This window comes from Mauremys reevesii, linkage group 19, assembly GCF_016161935.1.
Source record: "Mauremys reevesii isolate NIE-2019 linkage group 19, ASM1616193v1, whole genome shotgun sequence".
Lineage (NCBI taxonomy): Eukaryota > Metazoa > Chordata > Testudines > Geoemydidae > Mauremys > Mauremys reevesii.
In genome coordinates, this window is record NC_052641.1 from 10,660,988 (window position 1) to 10,679,483 (window position 18,496).

The 18,496-nt window shown below is 50.9% G+C and overlaps 1 protein-coding gene across 7 annotated transcripts in view; it reads right to left on the bottom strand.

The window, feature by feature from the left end:
• ASTN2 (astrotactin 2) overlaps positions 1–18,496 on the bottom strand; it is a 622,345-nt gene that overhangs the window by 425,406 nt on the left and 178,443 nt on the right. For all 7 annotated transcript variants that reach the window (XM_039506369.1, XM_039506367.1, XM_039506370.1 and 4 more), the window contains one exon: positions 11,283–11,432. In XM_039506369.1, coding sequence (XP_039362303.1) covers positions 11,283–11,432 — 150 coding nt within the window. The remainder of the gene's footprint in view (positions 1–11,282; positions 11,433–18,496) is intronic.

Consider the following 18,496-nt stretch of genomic DNA (forward strand, 5'->3'; position numbering starts at 1 on the left):
ATGAAAATTTCCAGAGAAATTCAGCCCGAGGAAGACACCCAGCACGGAACATTTCAGCTCGACCGGTTAAAACTTGACAAAGGCCTACACAACTGAAAACAGGGTCTTACCATAGAAAGCGCTGGGCAGGCTTAATCGTAGGCATTGCACCTGTGCTGCCTGGTAATAATTTTAGCATCGTGTCGTTACACGGTCCTGTCCTCCACCCTCCAGGCTTCAGACCACACTCAGTCCATCTGTTTCTGGCAATCCACCCTCCCCCAGCTGCTCCTCCTCCATCCGCATTTCTAGCTGCCAGAACAAAATGGTGAGTGTTATCCCGCACTGTCCGAAACACAAAAAGCACGAAACCTTGAGATTTTAAAGGTAAGCCTCCAAGGGATCATTCGTCTTCTGGAGAGTGCCTAACGGCGCCGGGCAGAGCTTTTCCAGCTAGCCTTTGATACAGGAGAATGAGAGGGGTAGGGGAGAGGGAGATGAAAGCTATTCTCCTCCTGAGCCAGCTTGGTCAGCCATCATTATAGCTGGTGGAGCAGAGGCATCCGCTGGCTGCCTCTGCATCGCTCCACTTTCAAAGGAGGTGGCTTCAAAAGGCACCTGCAACACAGAGCAGAACAAGACTCTGAGGAGAAAGAGATGGAATCAAAGGCACAGCCCTCAAGGGGCTCCTGGAAAGCCGGCCGGTGGGGCTGGTTCAGGGAAAAGGAAACAATAACTTGCTGGTCTGTCACTCAGCACCAAGGTAAACAACTGAACCCCCCCTGCAAGTTCCCTTCCAGGCTAGGCGAATGACACACCCTCCCTACGGAGAGCAGAGCCACCCTGGGGATGCCATGTGAAGAGGGCCCTACACGCAGGCCATGCTCAAGGACCCTCTCGAGCTGTCTCTCCACAGCCCCACAACCCCTGCACACACATCCTTAAGCGCAAGGCACTAAGCTTTAATTTCCATCTTTCCTGCCCATCCCACCCAAGGGGCATTTCTCATGGTATTTCCATGGCCTCTCCCCACCACAGTGACAGGGTGTTATTGCCCAGTGGTTAGAGTGCTAATCTGGGGCTTGAGAGACCTGGGTTTAATTCCCTGCTCTGCTACAGACTTCCTGGGTGACCTTGGCCAAGTCACTTAATTGTTGTGTAATTAAGCTCCCTGTCTGTAAAATAAGGTTAATAGCCCTACCTCATGGCGTGTTGAAAGGAGAGGTGGGCACTCCCCCCACCCCCAACGAATTTGCTGAAAAATGCAAACTATTCACAAATGTCCATTTGAATCAATACATGAAAAGCTTGGTTTTGAAGAATTTTGTGGGATTTGTGTGTGGGGGGGGCTCTTTTCCATGAGGGGGCAAAAATCAGTTTCTGTTAAAAAAAAAAAGTGATTGTTTTTTCTTGGTTTGACCAGAAACCGGGGGGTGTGAGGGGGAGTGTGTCAGTATTTTCTCACCGCTAGTTGTGAGGATAAATATAGCAAAGATTGTGAGGTTCTCAGATACTAGGGTATATATGATAACTGGTGTCATCTAAGTACCTTAGCTAGACCACCTCCCCTGCCCGTCTCCAGTGAATGAACTAGTTTCTAAGCTCTAGCACCAAGCCAAGCGAACCGAAGGACTCCTAATCAAAGCCACGCAGTGACAACCAGCCCAACTATCTCCAAGCCCTTCTACAAAACAACCTGGCAGGAAGAGCCTAGTGCTGTGTTACAGGGCTGGAGTGGTTGAGCAGAACGCTGCAATTTAACTTGTTCTAAAAGGAAAATTAAAAAGGAATCAATGTGTCCTTTAATCTTGGCCAACAGGAGGCTGCTTTGGCATATATTTAGGGTGCCTTCCAAAGGCGTCAGTCCTCAGCGCAGGAACTGGCTTCTGTCTGACTGAGGTTGTGCCAGGTGTGCCCCCTACATCGAGCTCATATGGGACATTTGGAAGCAAGATCCAGGAATCTGCCCTCCAAAACCAGGCTGGTTTAGAAATTCCAACCCCTGACTACACACAGACAGACCCATGAGGCTCCCCCAACACGCTGTGCTCTGCGGTACATCCAGTCCTGCTTTGGTGGGGATGGGAAGCCAAGGGGGGTTAGGTGCCTGGAGAAGCAGGTACTCGAGGGATGCAGGTTTGAGAAAGCTGCAATGCTCCTTTCATTTCCTTCTGGGTTTCCAATTCCCCCTCCTAGCCTGTGTACCAGTAACTTCTGGTAAATTATGGTGCAGTAGAGACCTCTAGATGCATTAAGACAACCCTGATCGACAGTAAATTATCCGTTGGGCAGCAGGATCTATTAATCACTTATTTATTTTAAAAAGGAAAGATGCTCATTGAACCTCTTTATTTACCTTTGGCAGTTTAGATCACCACCATATTTCAGTGTTGGCTTTTATCCACCAACAGCTTTATGTTCAGAGGCTGGAATCCCTCAGCTGCCTTAAGCAGCTTTCACTTTGATTTGTTTTTTTTGTTAGACTGTCAGTTCTTGTGCCTTAAAAAACCTTCTGACCAGCTGTGCTGTTTTTAACCATCTATCCCAGTAGAGGGCGCCATACACCCCAATTTGACTATTGTTACCCATCCCAAAAGGCATATTTTCCTAGTCAGTCCTGTGCGCTAACCACTATGTCACACTCCTTTCCTGCAGGGGGCATTGAGTTCCACATTTCAGCTGAGCTCCAAGTATATTCTGTCTCCTCAAATTGCCCGCTGTGTTTCCAGTTGAATATGGCTTTCTTCACTTCCTGTTTTAAACCACTGTATAGAAGATGGGTGTGTTCTGTTAACTACAGCTGCTGTGTTCTACCCCAGAGCAGGTTGCATTTTAGCAGAAGGTGAATCTAAATGGGCGTCATGGGTGCCCAGCACTTCCTGGGAACACAGTCCACAGTCGGCAACGGGCTTTGGGATACACTGTGTTGAAAGGTGCCATATAAATGTAAAGTAAAAATGGAGCTGGCTGGAAAAGCAAGAGAAGGGGAATGATTATACTGGAGCACTGATAGCGACCTCCTACACAGGCAGCCTGAAAACAGTGGAGCAAGGTAACCCAGACAGAGGCTGATCCAATTAGCATATCGATGAACAGATGCCCTTCAAATAAACACTATAGACTAATAATCAAACACATCTGGAGTTTTACACCTAGATGTAAACATTATTTTTCCGTAGACAATAGTCACAGGGGTCCATCGTACTTACCAACCACTGTCACTGAAAAACGTGACCTAAAAATGTAACCTGAGTAACTCCCCCCACATTCCAAGCCTCAAACACCTTTGTCAGCTCCTTATTCATCTCAGCAGGGAGACTGGTCTCTGTTGCTGTAACTAGAGCTCTGCAAATAACTGACGTTTTCAGTTTGCTGCTGGCAGTTTGGTTGTGGGGCAGGGGCGGGGGAAATCGTGGACAAAAATTGTTTCAGTTTTACCCCAAACAAATTAAAAATAATAATAATCGATGAACCAAAAAGTTTGGGGAAAAAATCTGTATGTTGAATGAAACATTTGTTGTGAGGTTGTTTTTTTTTTACATTTTTAAATAAAATTGAAGGAAATTGCAAAATGAAAAGCTCTTTTAAATAAAAAAAATTAGAAACATTTCAAAAATGCTGAAATGAAATGTTTTGATTTCCCCCTCCCCCCATATTTGGAGTTTTACTTGGCACCCCCTTAACACAATTTGGCAACTTCCCAAAATGTTCTGGTCGACCCAAGTCTGCATTGTTCTCTGGAAAAAAAACACACAAAAACCCACCACCACAAACGATGCCCAGCTCTAGTTATAACCTGCCATGGATTTGCCTCAGATGACCGCTCAAGACCCAGGCTTGACTCTCTCTTTTGTTCTTTCTCCCAAACAATAGTACGAATACTTAGCTCTTATGCAACCTCTTCAGTCCACAGCGCTCAAAGCACTTTACAAAGGAAGGTTAAGAGCATTACCTCTGTTTTATAGAGGGGGAAACTGAGGCACAGAAAGTCAAATGATTTGCCCAAGGTCACATAACAGGACAGTAGCAGAGCTGGTCATAGCATATAGGCCCCCGATCTTCTAGCACATTGCCCTGTTCCTTAGGCCACAATCCCGATGCACAAGAGCCTTCTCCACTGCAACTACCACCATTTGGAACAGCCTCCCTGTGTCCTCTGCCTAGCCAGCTCCCCACATACAAACCTCAGTCAAGGTGTCCTTCCCCCATCCCACCCCCTTCTGTGCCTATACCTCTATTTTCCTCTCTCTCGTATTTATTAACTCTAAATGCGCGACACTTGATAGAAGTGTTTCGGAAGAGAGTTTGTATTATTCAAAATAAAGTTAAGTTATACTATAAACGGAAAAGATTTTTTTTAAAGTCAAATGTTCCCAGAGAAATACGACCTCTCTCGTAGCTGTTAGAAACACTTAGCGAAAAATCAGATACAATGACAAACAACAGGCAACCGTTTAAACGCAGTTAGCGTGGGGAAGCAAAGCAAGGGAAGTTTATTTGCCATTTGTTTTTGTTGAGTGGGATGGTGGCGGTTTGTTGTTGTTGTTTTTTTAAAGCCAGGCGCTCAGAGGTTCTCGGGGAAGAAGGCAATCCTTCTGCCGCTAGCAGTTCCTGCAGAGAGAGCACTCCAGCTGTAGGACTCTGATGAGGTTGAGCATTAATTAAATCAAACTGCGAGAAAATAATTACACACACACATCCGTCAGGCCAAGTTGACACTACCCAGTAACAAAGTTGGATGCAAACTCCATCAGCGGAATTGTCACGCAGCTGTTAAAAGGAAATAAATGCATCCCAAACGGACAATTTCATTTAGGGGGAGAAAAAAAAATCGGATTGCAAAGGATTAATGAGGCGAAGGGTTTGTGTTGGCAAATGCATGTAAAATGCAAACATAGTGAGTTGTGATATCATCATTTAACCTTAATGTTCAATAGTGTGCCAATCGCTAACGCACCAGAGGAGCAATTAAACGCAAGCCATAAAAACAAAAAACTTCCAAAATGGGAGAGGAGCTGAGAAATTAATAGAAAAAGACATGCCTGGTTGCAACAGCATCACAGATCTCCTGGCCAAGGTTTTCACAAACAACTAAGTGCACGAAGTTTTGGAGAGTTCAATTTGAGACACGATAAAGGGGCTCGATTTTCCATGGGTGGGTGCTAAGCACGTTCTGAAAATCAGGCCTTTTGAAGGTGTCTCAAGCTGGGTTCAAAATCACTAGTCACTTTTGAAAATCATGGGGTGTGTTACATTCTGAATAATGAAAGCAGCGTGCTACTGATCCTAATAGCATCCCTACTGAACCCGAGAGCATGGGCCGTGATGGGAGGAAGGGCTTAGGGTGACCGTGCAGCATGGAGATGACCTCGAGGAAATGAAGTCACACAAGAAGGTGAGAGTGCAAGTGGTGAGGTCTGCATTTGCTCCTCCCTGGAGGAGAAAAGAAAGCGCCCAGGAGAGTTACCCATTGGAGTCAGACAAGAAGGCACTAGGAGACATTCTATCCAAGACCCTTCCCATGAAAGGAGAGTCTCAGAAGAACACGCTGCCTCCCACCCAAAGATCTCAAAGCACCTCCTTAATACCCATGAATTAAGCCCCATACTACCCTTCTGAAAGAAGCATCATCCTGCCTTTATGGATGGGACGAGTGAGTTGCCCAAGGTCACAGAGCATCAGTGACAATCATAATAAAACTCAGTAACCCCAACTCCCAGCCCCTAATCTCATTTCTGACTACACTTTCCATTCACCTCCTTCCTCTTTTTGCTGTTACGGCCTTGTGCCGCAGATCCCATTTCTGGGTGGATTTTATCCTTCTTGCCGAGGAGAGCTCTCCCTAGGGAATGACTCAGCTTGGTCCCCAAGAATCCTCCACCCTAACGAATGAGACACAGGGAGACAGATGCGGAGGGCACACATGGAGAGCAAATACCCACGTCCTACCTACCCACGGTGAAGTGAGCCAGCCTCTCAAGAAGTGGAGAGCAGGGGAGAGTTTGAAGACCGACGTGGTTTTCTGAACAACCTGTGCTCATACGCACAGAGGCACAAGTACCAGGCGTATTCCTTGGTACTTCTGGCCTACAAAGGTCCCCCTTTTAACAGCAGACAGGTTTATGCCTCTAGCCTGCTTCAACCATCTCAGTGTCACCAGGAGAAGTTAAACTCAAGCTCAGGAAGACACCTGGAGGGCAGGTAAACCCTTCCTCCCCACCTTTCCTCTGTTACCTGGCACCACCTGAGACCAGACTGGAAAGCTCCCCTCCAACGTATGGGCTTGTGAGGACCTGCTTTGCACTTCTGAGCCAGGCATAGCCTGCTGCTGAAATAAGAAACCCGACATATTTCAGATGTGCACCCAAACGCCCTGAAGGAGACAGAGCCTTTCAGGAAAGCAAAAGACGATGAAAAGCACATCAGGAAAGATTTATAAACAAAGCAGCTGTGAGCTCTGGTTCCAAACCAGCCTGCTTTTCACAGGCTGGCTTAAGCCAGAGGGGATAGGACTAATGGAAGAAAAGCCCTACCCAAGACTCCCGTAGAGAAGATTGAGTTCAGTGGTAGGGAGCACTGTGACACTGATGGAGCCATCACAAAACCAAGGTTCTGACCACACGTGGTCATGGCAATGTTCATAGGAGTAGGGCTTTGATTCCGCATGGCTCAGGTCTCTCTCCATAGAGGAATGTGAAGGTTTCCTTGGGGGGGGAGTGTGACAAGATGTTACTATGGGAGGTTGCATGAGTGGGTCCTGAACTGGAAAAGCAAAGAGGAAGGGGTCAGTTTGAAACCCCCTGCCAAGGCCAAGAGCACAAGCACGTCCCGCTCTCCAGTCTCCGTCGTGGCCCAGCACTCACATCCAGAAGGCACATGTCTGGGAAAGAGGGGTGGATGAGGGAACCGAACAGTCCAGCAGAGGATTATTTGTTTCCCTTGAGGGGAGCACGAATGGAAGAGTCTGGGAGATCTCAAGCTAACGCCTGCTGGGCATTTCCCCTCCATTGCTCTAGCAGGCCCAACAGCCATCAAGTTGCAAGAACAGCCAGATCGTATGTGTGGCAGGTTACCAGTTAGGGAGGGCTGCTGGGGTTTTCACTAGGAGTAATATGGGGAGATTAAGAAAAGGGAGCATTAGGCTGAATACAAGGAACATTTTCCTAAAGGCAAACAGTGTTAGGCTGCTGACATTTCTTCATGAGTCCCAGGTGGTCAGATGGTCACAGGGCAATAGAGAGCCCTTAGAAAGTGGGTGACAGTCTATGCAGGAGATCTGGATTCAGGGCCCTCACTCCTGGGTTAATGGGTGCTGGGAAAGTTTCTCCATCCCAGGGTTCTGAGCAGCACTTCAGGTTGGTTGAGCAACACCTCTGGACAACAGAAGAGCAGGAGAGTATTGCTAGCATTGCTCAGCTGCTGGGATGACTAGAAAATGTCTCCCCATCAAGGGCTTTAAAGGAGAGGAAAGGTAATGGGTGGGGGGCGGGAATCTCACAGGGCAGCGTGTCTGACCCCAAAGTCATCCACCTTTGCCTTGCTCTGAAATACAGAGATGCATATTTGAGTAACTACAACAGACGAAACCAAATAATTTAAACTAGTTAAAGAGTCAGAACATTTTCTTCACACTAGGTGAATAATTTATGGCCAGAGCTACAATAAAAAAAAAAAAAAAGCCCTCTCCAGTCCTCTACCACAGGAAAAATGTACCCAGAATAAAAGATCACATTTCAGGCTCATAAATAAATGAAAAACAAAACCTACAGTAAACAGAGAGGAAAGCATTTTTCCCTGGGCTTCCCAGCACTGCCGCAGAAAAAGCCGTGCAGCCGACCCGCACTGCCCTAGGCACCCCCATGAAGAGCATACCATGGCCGATTAAATCAAGGGAAGGTTCTCTGTGCCATAAAGTCATAAAACAACCTCCCTCTCCCTGCCATCCTCCAGCACGGTTCGAACCCTGGAACTTCAGAACCAAGCCACAGAATTTCAACCATGTGAGTTAAAAGGAACTCCTTTAGCTGGCAGCACGGGCAGGCTATCATCCTCTATGCAGACTAGCCATTGGAGGGGGACATTCATACTTTATGTGAGTAACAAAGAGTCCTGTGGCACCTTAAAGACTAACAGAGCATAAGCTTTCGTGGGTGAATACCCACTTCGTCAGACACATGTCAAGTGGGGATTCACCCACGAAAGCTCATGCTCCAATACATCTGTTAGTCTGTAAGGTGCCATAGGTCTCATTGTTGCTTGTTACAGATCCAGACTAACACGGCGACCCCTCTGATACTTCATGTGAGTGTTACACTAAGCAGCACAAGCTGAGTTAGGCAGTATGGCAACTAGAGAGCCAGGGAGAGCCACAGGGATTTTTCCATGTCCAGCAGCCTAAGTAAAGAACCCCCTTTACATTCATTACAGCCCAGCCTGTCTCTTCTCCTCTGTAGGGGAATTACAGAGAGGCGGGCATGGTGTGGCAGGAGTGCTGTACCGTGCATGGCTGATGTATGGCTGGGCGGGAGGCAGAGACACCAGAAAGGTGTGGGAGGGAGCACTAGAGGAGAAAGGTCCGAGCACTTAGGGCTTAATGGCCGCTATGAAAGCCAGGCCCAGGATCTCTCCGCTGAGGAGTGACCTTCTCCAGAAAGGCTGAAGGCCTCCATGACAAGGCAAGTGAGTTAACGAAGCGCAAGGACACCATGTGTTCTCTGCATAGTGCCAGAACGCCAGCTGCAAATGAGGCCATGCTGCCCATCGCATCCTGCAGAGCCTGAAGGGGAAGCCAGGCGGCAAACCACATCCCCTGACAGCCACTCAGACAGTTCCAGAGTCGCAGCAGGTCTGGCCCGCCGGGACCGGCGCAGAGAATGGCCGGAGGCGAACGGGCTCAGCCACCAGTGGAGTTCTCACCAGGAAAAACCAGAAAGGCAGCACAAGGGTTTTATTGCTGCAGTAACAGAACCTGTCCTTGATACGCTGAGGGACGGAATTGGCACCGACTCACCCAGACCCCGTCCTCACTGCAGAGCAGGGTCTGACCCCGGGAGGGGGGTGGCTGTACCTCACACCCTGCTAGCACACTGACGCCCCCTGCAGGGCAAGCACTGCGATCACTCTGCCCACAGACTGACCCCACCCAGGAGCTCTGATCTCCTCTGCTCCCAGCACCCACTGGGGACACAAAGTGAGCGGGTCACTTCTCCAAGGGTGTCTCTACTACAGTCATGGACTGACACAGCCAACCGAACTCTAGCTAGTGCGGGTACCAGGGCAGGGAAGCCAGGGCTGCGCATGTTTCACCATGGCCTGCACAAGCCAACCGGGAACTCTGGATAATTACTTGGGGAGCAGCCTGCTCTGAAGAGCGTATTGCTCCAATACCAGGGCCGGCTTTATGAACAGTGGGGCCCGATTCGAATACCCGGCAGCGGTCCGGGACTTCAGCGGCAGGGGGTCTGCTCCAGGTCTTCCGCGGCACCAAAAGACCCGCCCGCTGCCGAAATGCCACTGAAACCCTGGAGCAGAGCCCCACGCTGGGTAAGTAAAAAAAAATAATTAAAAGATTAAAAAGACGCCTAAGCTGCAGGGCCCGATTCCAGGGAATCGGGGGAATCAGCTTAAAGCCGGCCCTGTCCAATACCCAAAGTAGCTAGATTACAGCTGGCTCGGGTATGTGTGCACAAGCTGCAATCACCCGTGGTAACTGCAGCACCGGTAGGAGCCAGGAATCCTTTGAAGTACCATGGGAATTGGAGCAGGGTTCTGGGATCTGGAGTCGTGAGGTGAAGAAAGGTTAAGAACAGAGCTGGTTGAGAACTTTAGACCACTTATTGGGGGTTTTTTCCAGTAGGGAAATGCTGATCCATCTAAACCAAAACTTTTCTGCAGGCCGGGGTCCATTTTGAAGGATTTCTTGATAAGAAAAAAACCCCAGAAGTTTCAAAACTCTCCAAATGTTTGTTTTTACATTTTCTAAACGAAAACTTACAGTTTTCTGGTTCAAAATGACATTTGGTTTGGAAATTGAAGCAAATTATACCTATGTTAAAAACAAAAACTTTTAAATGGTCGAAGTTGAAACAAAAAGTGTTTCAAACTTATTGAAACAAAACATTTCAATGGACCAGAGCCAAAGTTTTATTCGGATTTTTGGTTTGCAAAAATGTAAGATTTCGACATTTCATCCTGAGTCAGTCAATAGCCAGATGCTAATGCATGAGGGACCGTGTGACTTCTCTGGGCGTAATGGGTTATCAGCAGCCAGGCACCAACTGTATGCGTGGTAACGTACAAGGCCCACAATGCAGAGTAACCAGGAACCTACATCAGTGCTACATCAGTGCATACTCACAATGAAGAGCAACATCGCCCCCTGCTGTTGAGTATAACCCTACCCCTACTGACAAGTTCTAAGAGCAGGATCACAACCAGTCAAAATCTAGAACGTTTGCAGTGGGGCGAGGCAGGCATGACAAACAGCGCCACGAACCAAACCATACTGTCAGCTATGTTGTCTTATGCTTTGAAATCCATATAAACATGCTACATTGTAGATGCTAATTCTAACACCATTATTCTAAAACAAACACAGTTTCCCCCAGTCTGTCTGAAGCCATCTCCCCAGCCAATCGATTCCAGTGGAGCTATGTGGCACGTCCCTCTTTTCCCCCCTTTATTTCTATAGGTCAAAGATTGGCAATTGTGCAACACAGAGGAAATCCAGTGACGTTAATTTTGGGTGATCAGAAAACCATTTTGCCCCCAAACAGCAAAAAGATCTGCACAAAATCTGAATTTCATTTACCTGTAACTCCCGTTCCTACACACGGCTTCATCTGTGGGGATCATAACTTTAAGGACTAACATTATAGGCCTGATCCTGAGAGGTGCTAGGTGCCCTCAGCTTCTGCCAACTTCAGAAAGAGTTGAAAGTGCTCATCGAGTTGGAAGGGACAATTAGCACCAATCAGAATCAAGCCCAGAATGAATCAGATTTGAGACATGGGCCAACCCCATTCACAACCACCACCCCCCCAACTGCCTGTTACAATCTGAGGCACATCCTCTCAGGGCGCTGTCTCCCCCACCAAGCTATGGAGGGACTTTGTGACACCTCTAAGTTTGTTTCCCCATGTGATCAAGTGAGCAGAGAGCCCGAGGAGAGCCCTGTGCAGCCCCTCTCGGCTTGCCACCGGCTCGTGCATTGGCCTCTGGGAAGCAACAGTCTCCGTACTCATGACCGGTTCAATGGTACAGGAGGAGGAAGTGTGACATCACTCCAAAGGGAGAGTTCCTACCTCGGGGTCTGCTCCTGCGTTTCCGCCTCCCCATCGACGTGTTGCGCAGGGCTGGCTGGAGCTGGCCGATCTCAATAGGCGTGTTGGTGCGGAAACTCTCCTTGAACTTCTGCATCAAGGACTCCACCGTCTCCTGCGTCGCCTCAGCAGCTACAATGTGGGCAAGGGGGTGAAGGTTAAAAGACGTGCGGACACCGAGCGCTGAGGCACTTCCTAAACGGCAATGGCTCAGATCTGTCAAGTCACCTCATGCCAGACAGGCGACAAGGCTTCCCAGTGCAGACATGGGGCATGAGACTCAAAACCTTTCAGTCATTTCAGGCCATTCGTTGCACTTCTCAGGCACACACCTGCATTGGGAGAGTCCTGCAGCCACACTGCCCAGCAGAGAGCGATTCCTGCTGCAAAGGAACAGCTCACGCCCCTGGTCTGGGCCCACCCAGTTCTGCAGGAGGGATGTCATCATGGCCCCACCTTCTACCCACCTATTTTGGGAGTGCCGTTAAGTTCCTGGAGGACAGGTCAATCAATGGCTATTAGGCAGGATGGGCGGGGATGGTGTCTGTAACCTCTGCCAGGGGATCGTTGCAGGGCATGGATCACTTGATGATTACATGTTGTTCATTCTCTCTGAAGGACCTGCAATTGCCCACCGTCGGAAGACAGGATACTGGGATAGAGGGACCTTTGGTCTGACCCAGTAGGGCCATTCTTATGTTCAGCACCAACCTTGTGGACTCCTGGCATTCCCCTGAGCGCAAGGACCAGATTGTACCTATTCCATGATCAGAGGGGCGAGGGGCAGGGAAGTTTCTTTGTGCTGCCCTCCCCACTTGCCCTCACCTAGTACTGGGCACAATCCTGCCTGGTTTGTAAGTGTCCTTACACTCTCCTAGACCATGAACTTTTCTAACACTGGCCATTGATAGTACAGTCATAGGAAACCCTAAGTAAGACTGCACTTTCCCGGGCTCAGCCAAGGGAACTTACAGATGAACCGAAGATGTGCAAGCTTTTCGAGAGAACCAGGGCCTAGCTATACATAAAGCCGGGGCTGATTAGTGGATTTGCAAAGCGATGAGATGTTCACCGCTTCAAGCCAGGTGGAACACAGGGATTTTGCCCAAGTTTCACATTGAGATTCTAGGTTCATTTGAACTGACGCTCATGAGGGACCAGCAGAGTCAGATCCCAGCCTAGACACGCATGTGCAGCAAACCCAAACCCAAAGCTAAGTTCTGTACATTTTCCACTGGCTCACCGGGAGCAACAATGGCTTCCCAAGCCAAACAGGCACCAGCAGAAAATCCCCTCCTCCCAAATTCCATCGGGGAGCGACAGCAGCTGAGCGTGGAAAACAGGGCCCTGCCATGCCATACGCCAAGGGAATGTTTCTCCTTATTTAAAGGACCGTTGCCCTTTCTCACATACACACACCTAAGAAGCTGCAATGAAAAGAAATCAGAATTGCTCCATCTAATGCACCAGCAAGTCATGCCTGCAGAGAAGCGGGAATAATGCAACCACTAGCACACAAGCATGGTGAATTCCAGTACCAAGCCAGCCTTGTGCAGGCCTCTTCAAAGGCTACAGAGCGACCCAGGTTGGGGCAAGTTGTTTGTTCCCTGATATTTCCTTAAATATGTTATCAGCAGAACACCGGCCTCTGCTCCTGCTCCATTTTGAATTTCACATTGTCTTCTTGTTATCGGTTCCACAAGCCATTCGAACCCCGGGGTTCTGGCCTGCTTTGGAGCTGGCACAGGTCACCAGCCCTAGGAATAAACAGCCCATAGACAGCTCCCATGCAGGACATTTTCCTTGCCCTCTTCTAGACACTTGGGGGGCTCCTTTCATTAAAGGCTTCACCACCATCCTTGCCATCTGCTGGGGAACTCACTGGGCCATGCACACCCCAGTGTTGGCCCACCTCACCCAAGCCCTGATTGGCTCACTCTTTATGCTTTGTTTCGGTCATTCCTAGCTTTGCGTTCTTCCATTCACCATGACGTGCAATATCGTCTTTATCGTCGTGCCCTTCCCATGGCCTGGATTTGGACACTCGCTGGGTAATGCCAGGCAGAGGTGCTTCGCCTAGAACAGCTCTGCCAACCAAATGTCATATCCTGACCCACAGCACCCTGACTCCCTCCTTCACCCCACCCCAGCTCTGCCAATCAAACATCTGTCCTGACCCCGCAGCACCCTGACTCCCTCCTTCACTGCCCCACCCCAGCTCTGCCAATCAAACATCTGTCCTGACCCCGCAGCACCCTGACTCCCTCCTTCACCCCACCCCAGCTCTGCCAATCAAACATCTGTCCTGACCCCGCAGCACCCTGACTCCCTCCTTCGCCCCACCCCAGCTCTGCCAAACATCTGTCCTGACCCCGCAGCACCCTGACTCCCTCCTTCACCCCACCCCAGCTCTGCCAACCAAACATCTGTCCTGACCCCGCAGCACCCTGACTCCCTCCTTCACCGCCCCATCCCAGCTCTGCCAAACATCTGTCCTGACCCCGCAGCACCCTGACTCCCTCCTTCACCCCATCCCAGCTCTGCCAACCAAACATCTGTCCTGACCCCGCAGCACCCCGACTCCCTCCTTCACAGCCCCACCCCAGCTCTGCCAATCAAACATCTGTCCTGACCCCGCAGCACCCTGACTCCCTCCTTCACCATCCCACCCCAGCTCTGCCAATCAAACATCTGTCCTGACCCCGCAGCACCCTGACTCCCTCCTTCACCGCCCCACCCCAGCTCTGCCAATCAAACATCTGTCCTGACCCGCAGCACCCTGACTCCCTCCTTCACTGCCCCACCCCAGCTCTGCCAATCAAACATCTGTCCTGACCCCGCAGCACTCTGACTCCCTCCTTCACTGTCCCACCCCAGCTCTGCCAATCAAACATCTGTCCTGACCCCGCAGCACCCTGACTCCCTCCTTCACTGCCCCACCCCAGCTCTGCCAATCAAACATCTGTCCTGACCCCGCAGCACTCTGACTCCCTCCTTCACTGCCCCACCCCAGCTCTGCCAATCAAACATCTGTCCTGACCCCGCAGCACCCTGACTCCCTCCTTCACCGCCCCACCCCAGCTCTGCCAATCAAACATCTGTCCTGACCCCGCAGCACCCTGACTCCCTCCTTCACTGCCCCACCCCAGCTCTGCCAATCAAACATCTGTCCTGACCCCGCAGCACTCTGACTCCCTCCTTCACTGTCCCACCCCAGCTCTGCCAATCAAACATCTGTCCTGACCCCGCAGCACCCTGACTCCCTCCTTCACTGCCCCACCCCAGCTCTGCCAATCAAACATCTGTCCTGACCCCGCAGCACCCTGACTCCCTCCTTCACTGCCCCACCCCAGCTCTGCCAATCAAACATCTGTCCTGACCCCGCAACACCCTGACTCCCTCCTTCACCCCATCCCAGCTCTGCCAATCAAACATCTGTCCTGACCCCGCAGCACCCTGACTCCCTCCTTCACCCCACCCCAGCTCTGCCAATCAAACATCTGTCCTGACCCTGCAGCACCCTGACTCCCTCCTTCACCCCATCCCAGCTCTGCCAATCAAACATCTGTCCTGACCCCGCAGCACCCTGACTCCCTCCTTCACCCCATCCCAGCTCTGCCAATCAAACATCTGTCCTGACCCCGCAGCACCCTGACTCCCTCCTTCACCCCATCTCAGCTCTGCCAATCAAACATCTGTCCTGACCCCGCAGCACCCTGACTCCCTCCTTCACCGCCCCACCCCAGCTCTGCCAATCAAACATCTGTCCTGACCCCGCAGCACCCTGACTCCCTCCTTCACTCCCTCCAGCTCTGCCAATCAAACATCCATCCTGACTCACAGCACCCTGAGTCCCTCCTTCACCCCCCCTCAGCTCTGCCGATCCCCTGTGTCTCTGTAGCCACGCTCCTCTCCTAAGCAGAGGGTCCCAGCCGTGCTGCCTTCTGCTGAAGGGTGCAGTGGTTTGGCACTGCGGACAAATGTCAGCTGGGGAAGTGGATTGGCGAAGTTCATTCGAGCTAGTGCTTTCCAGTTCATAGTGGGCAGCTGGGATTAAAAGGCTAATGCATTAACCCGCTGCTCTTCCCCGGCGCTGAGATGCATCAGATATGTATTTTAATTGGAAATACTCTGGCACCCGGGGTGCTTGGGATCTGTAACAGCCATGGACTCCAATTCTCTTGCCAGCATGGGGCAGAGTCCATTTTAACAGGGAATAGGAGGGCACTCATGCAGGACAAGGAGCCTGTGAACCTAGCCAAGGATTCAGCTTAAACGGTGAGACTCCTGTGGAAAGAGAGAGAGAGAGAAGGCTCCAAAAATTACACGCACGGGGGATGGGAGGGAGGGGAATGAGGATGCATGTGACATATACGCCAGGGTCCCCTTCCCCTGCTTGCAGGACAATCTCGCCCAAGCTGTACATGCACCCAAACCAGTCCGCGACAGGTCCCTTGAGCCATGTGTCTCTGCACTGACAACCACAACCTGTTCCAGGAGCAGAGGGCAGTTCCCCAGGAAGCAAGAGCTTGTGAGTGGAGGATGTGGGTAGGAGGGTCTGGAAGTGATTGGGAAGGAGATAAAGTATCTGGGCACTTGCAGTCCAGTCCCATGTGGAGACAGGTCCCTCTCCCCTGGGCTCGGATGTAATCAGGGTCTGCTCTGCCCTTCCGTTGCTGGCAGTATAATTTCACACTCAGCGGGGTGACAGCGCCGTTCCTAATACCATTAGCTGCTGGACATGTTGATGATTCCTTGTTCCTTTGAAGGGGTTTCACTGGAGCCAGAGATAACGCACCCGAAACTTCCAAATACCAAACTTCTAAAGAGCTCCCATTCCGCAGCAGGCTTATCAGTGCAGACAGCCGCAGCTCCGGGATGGGCTGAGACCCAGCAGGCAGGAGCTGCTGTCTCCGAGGGAGGCAGGAATGCCCAGAAGCAAGCGGCCCCAGCATTAGAGCTCCGAGACATCAGTCTGGATGGAAAGACCGTGTCTGTTACAGGCCAGTCCTGGGCTGTTAATACAAGCAAGCAGCCACACCAGCACGCGAGCCCTTCCCTTTCTTTGACTCCCAAGAACTCTGATAAGGAGCCCCGAGCCAGGCCTGTCCTCATATGACAAAGCAGACACGGTGACCCTCCCTCCCTGCCGATATTATCCTATCCCAGAGAAACCTGCTTTCATGCCCTCCCTCCCCCAAAGGCAGCGCTCCATCTATGTGGGCCTTCCACCAAGGTTTCCAGCACAGGTCTGTTTAAGCTGGGCTAAAAGGCTTTCTCCTTTGCAAGACCACCCCCACCCCCATTTGCTCCAGCCCCTGAGGTACCGCAGATGAAGATGCCTGACATCAGCAAACCCTCGAAGCATCTCCCATGCGTTCCAGGGGGTGCCCCCATCCCCAGCTGCTGCCTCAGCTGCATGCTCAATGCTGTCAGTCTGAGCAGAGATCTACATGCACGTGGGCTAGCGGCGCCATGCACTGGGCAACCTCAAGTGCCTCTCCAGGGCCCTGAAAAGGGTTTGGTTGACTGTAGGAGGCTTTTTCCCACTCCTGTCTGGAAGCTGCAGGACTCTCTTGCATGTAGGGTGACCAGACAGCAAGTGTGAAAAATCTGGACGGGGGTGGGGTAATAGGAGCCTATATAAGAAAAAGACCGAAAAATCATGACTGTTCCTATAAAATTGGGACATCTGGTCACCCTACTTGCAAGCAGCAGCAGCTGAGCTGTGAAGGGTTTTACACACACACACACACACACACACACCCCTAGGAGGAAAGCTTTCAAGTCCTGGATGCACATCAGGCATTGCACCACGGTGCTGCACCAAATACAATCTAAAATGAGACGCATGAAGGAGCAATGATGCAATAGGTCAGAGTGGAGAAGGCTTAGGGCTCCCCTAAGAGTAACCCTTTCAAGGGACCCCGGACAGCTCTGCTGCGGTGTTTGTGTACGCATGGGGGAAGGGAGAAGGGACAGTGCCCATTTCCAGGGGCATGGGCCAAGGGGAGGCACTGCAGGTGAGTAATACCAGATGGGAATACACAGCCTACAGCAAACTGTGAAGGGGTGGGACATTATCCTGCTTTCCCAAGTGACTCCGTTCCTTGGTCTGAGTTCTCACCTCCTCTTGCAGCTGCCTGGGGACTGAGAATGCTGCAGCAAAGCCTCCCTGTGAACAGCTGGCAATTTCTTCGAACCTTGGGGCTGTGTAATATGTAACATGCGCGAGTAGTACAGCGATCTTAGGAACCACGGGGAGAAGGCTTATTTGCTGGAAGGAGGCCGGGCGAGAGATTAGAGGGGGTTTAGATGAGACATGAGAGGGAATCTTCAGCTAGCTAAGTATTGTAAAGGTCATGGCCCTTCCACGTCCTTTGTTCAGCTAGCACTGACAGGCATGATCAGTGAGGCGGTGATTGTGCCCCATCTAGCACTGTACAGGCGCATCCATCCAGAGGCATCTGTTTGAATGTCTGTCATTGCAGTGGATGCCAAGTGCAGGGAGGTGTTATCCTCACAGAAGGAAAATCCCAGCTGTCGGCTATTTGCAAAGTGACCCCCTCCCCGCCCCCATCCCCATTCACTCATCTGTCTGGGTCTGGGAGGGTGGAGGGGGAAGAATCCCAATGCTCAAAAGTCATCTCCACTCTGGTATCTTGCACATTTCAAGTAGCAGGCAGCCAGTCCCCGCCCCACCCCACAAGCACTGCAAGGCAAAGCAATTGCTTGTGTGGGCTCAACAGATGGAGTTTGATCTAAGTAGTGTGGCAGACAAAAAAAAACAACCACCACCACCACCCTCTAATTGACAAGTGAGGGATTGTTGCACTTAATCTGAATAACTCAGCCAGGCTCCTTCGCTCCCTGCCAGCAGAGATGAAGGGAAGGCAGAAGAGGCTAGCGAGGCCAAGGCCCAGCAGAGTGAACCAGTGCCAGGATACATGCCCCCACCCTTTTCCAGGGACACCCTACAACCGTCCATGACACCCACACAGGAGTTTGCCCCCCCCCCCAAATTCACCCAGGCTTGTTCGTGTGATAGCAGGGCTGGCCCACATTTTGGCACCTGAGGCGGGGAACTCAAATGACATCCCTATGCCCCCTCGCTTGGGCCAAAACTTTGAAACTCTGGGTCCTAGTGGTGCCCCTCCCTGCCACAGTCTGGCACCTGAGGTGGCTGCCTCAGTTTG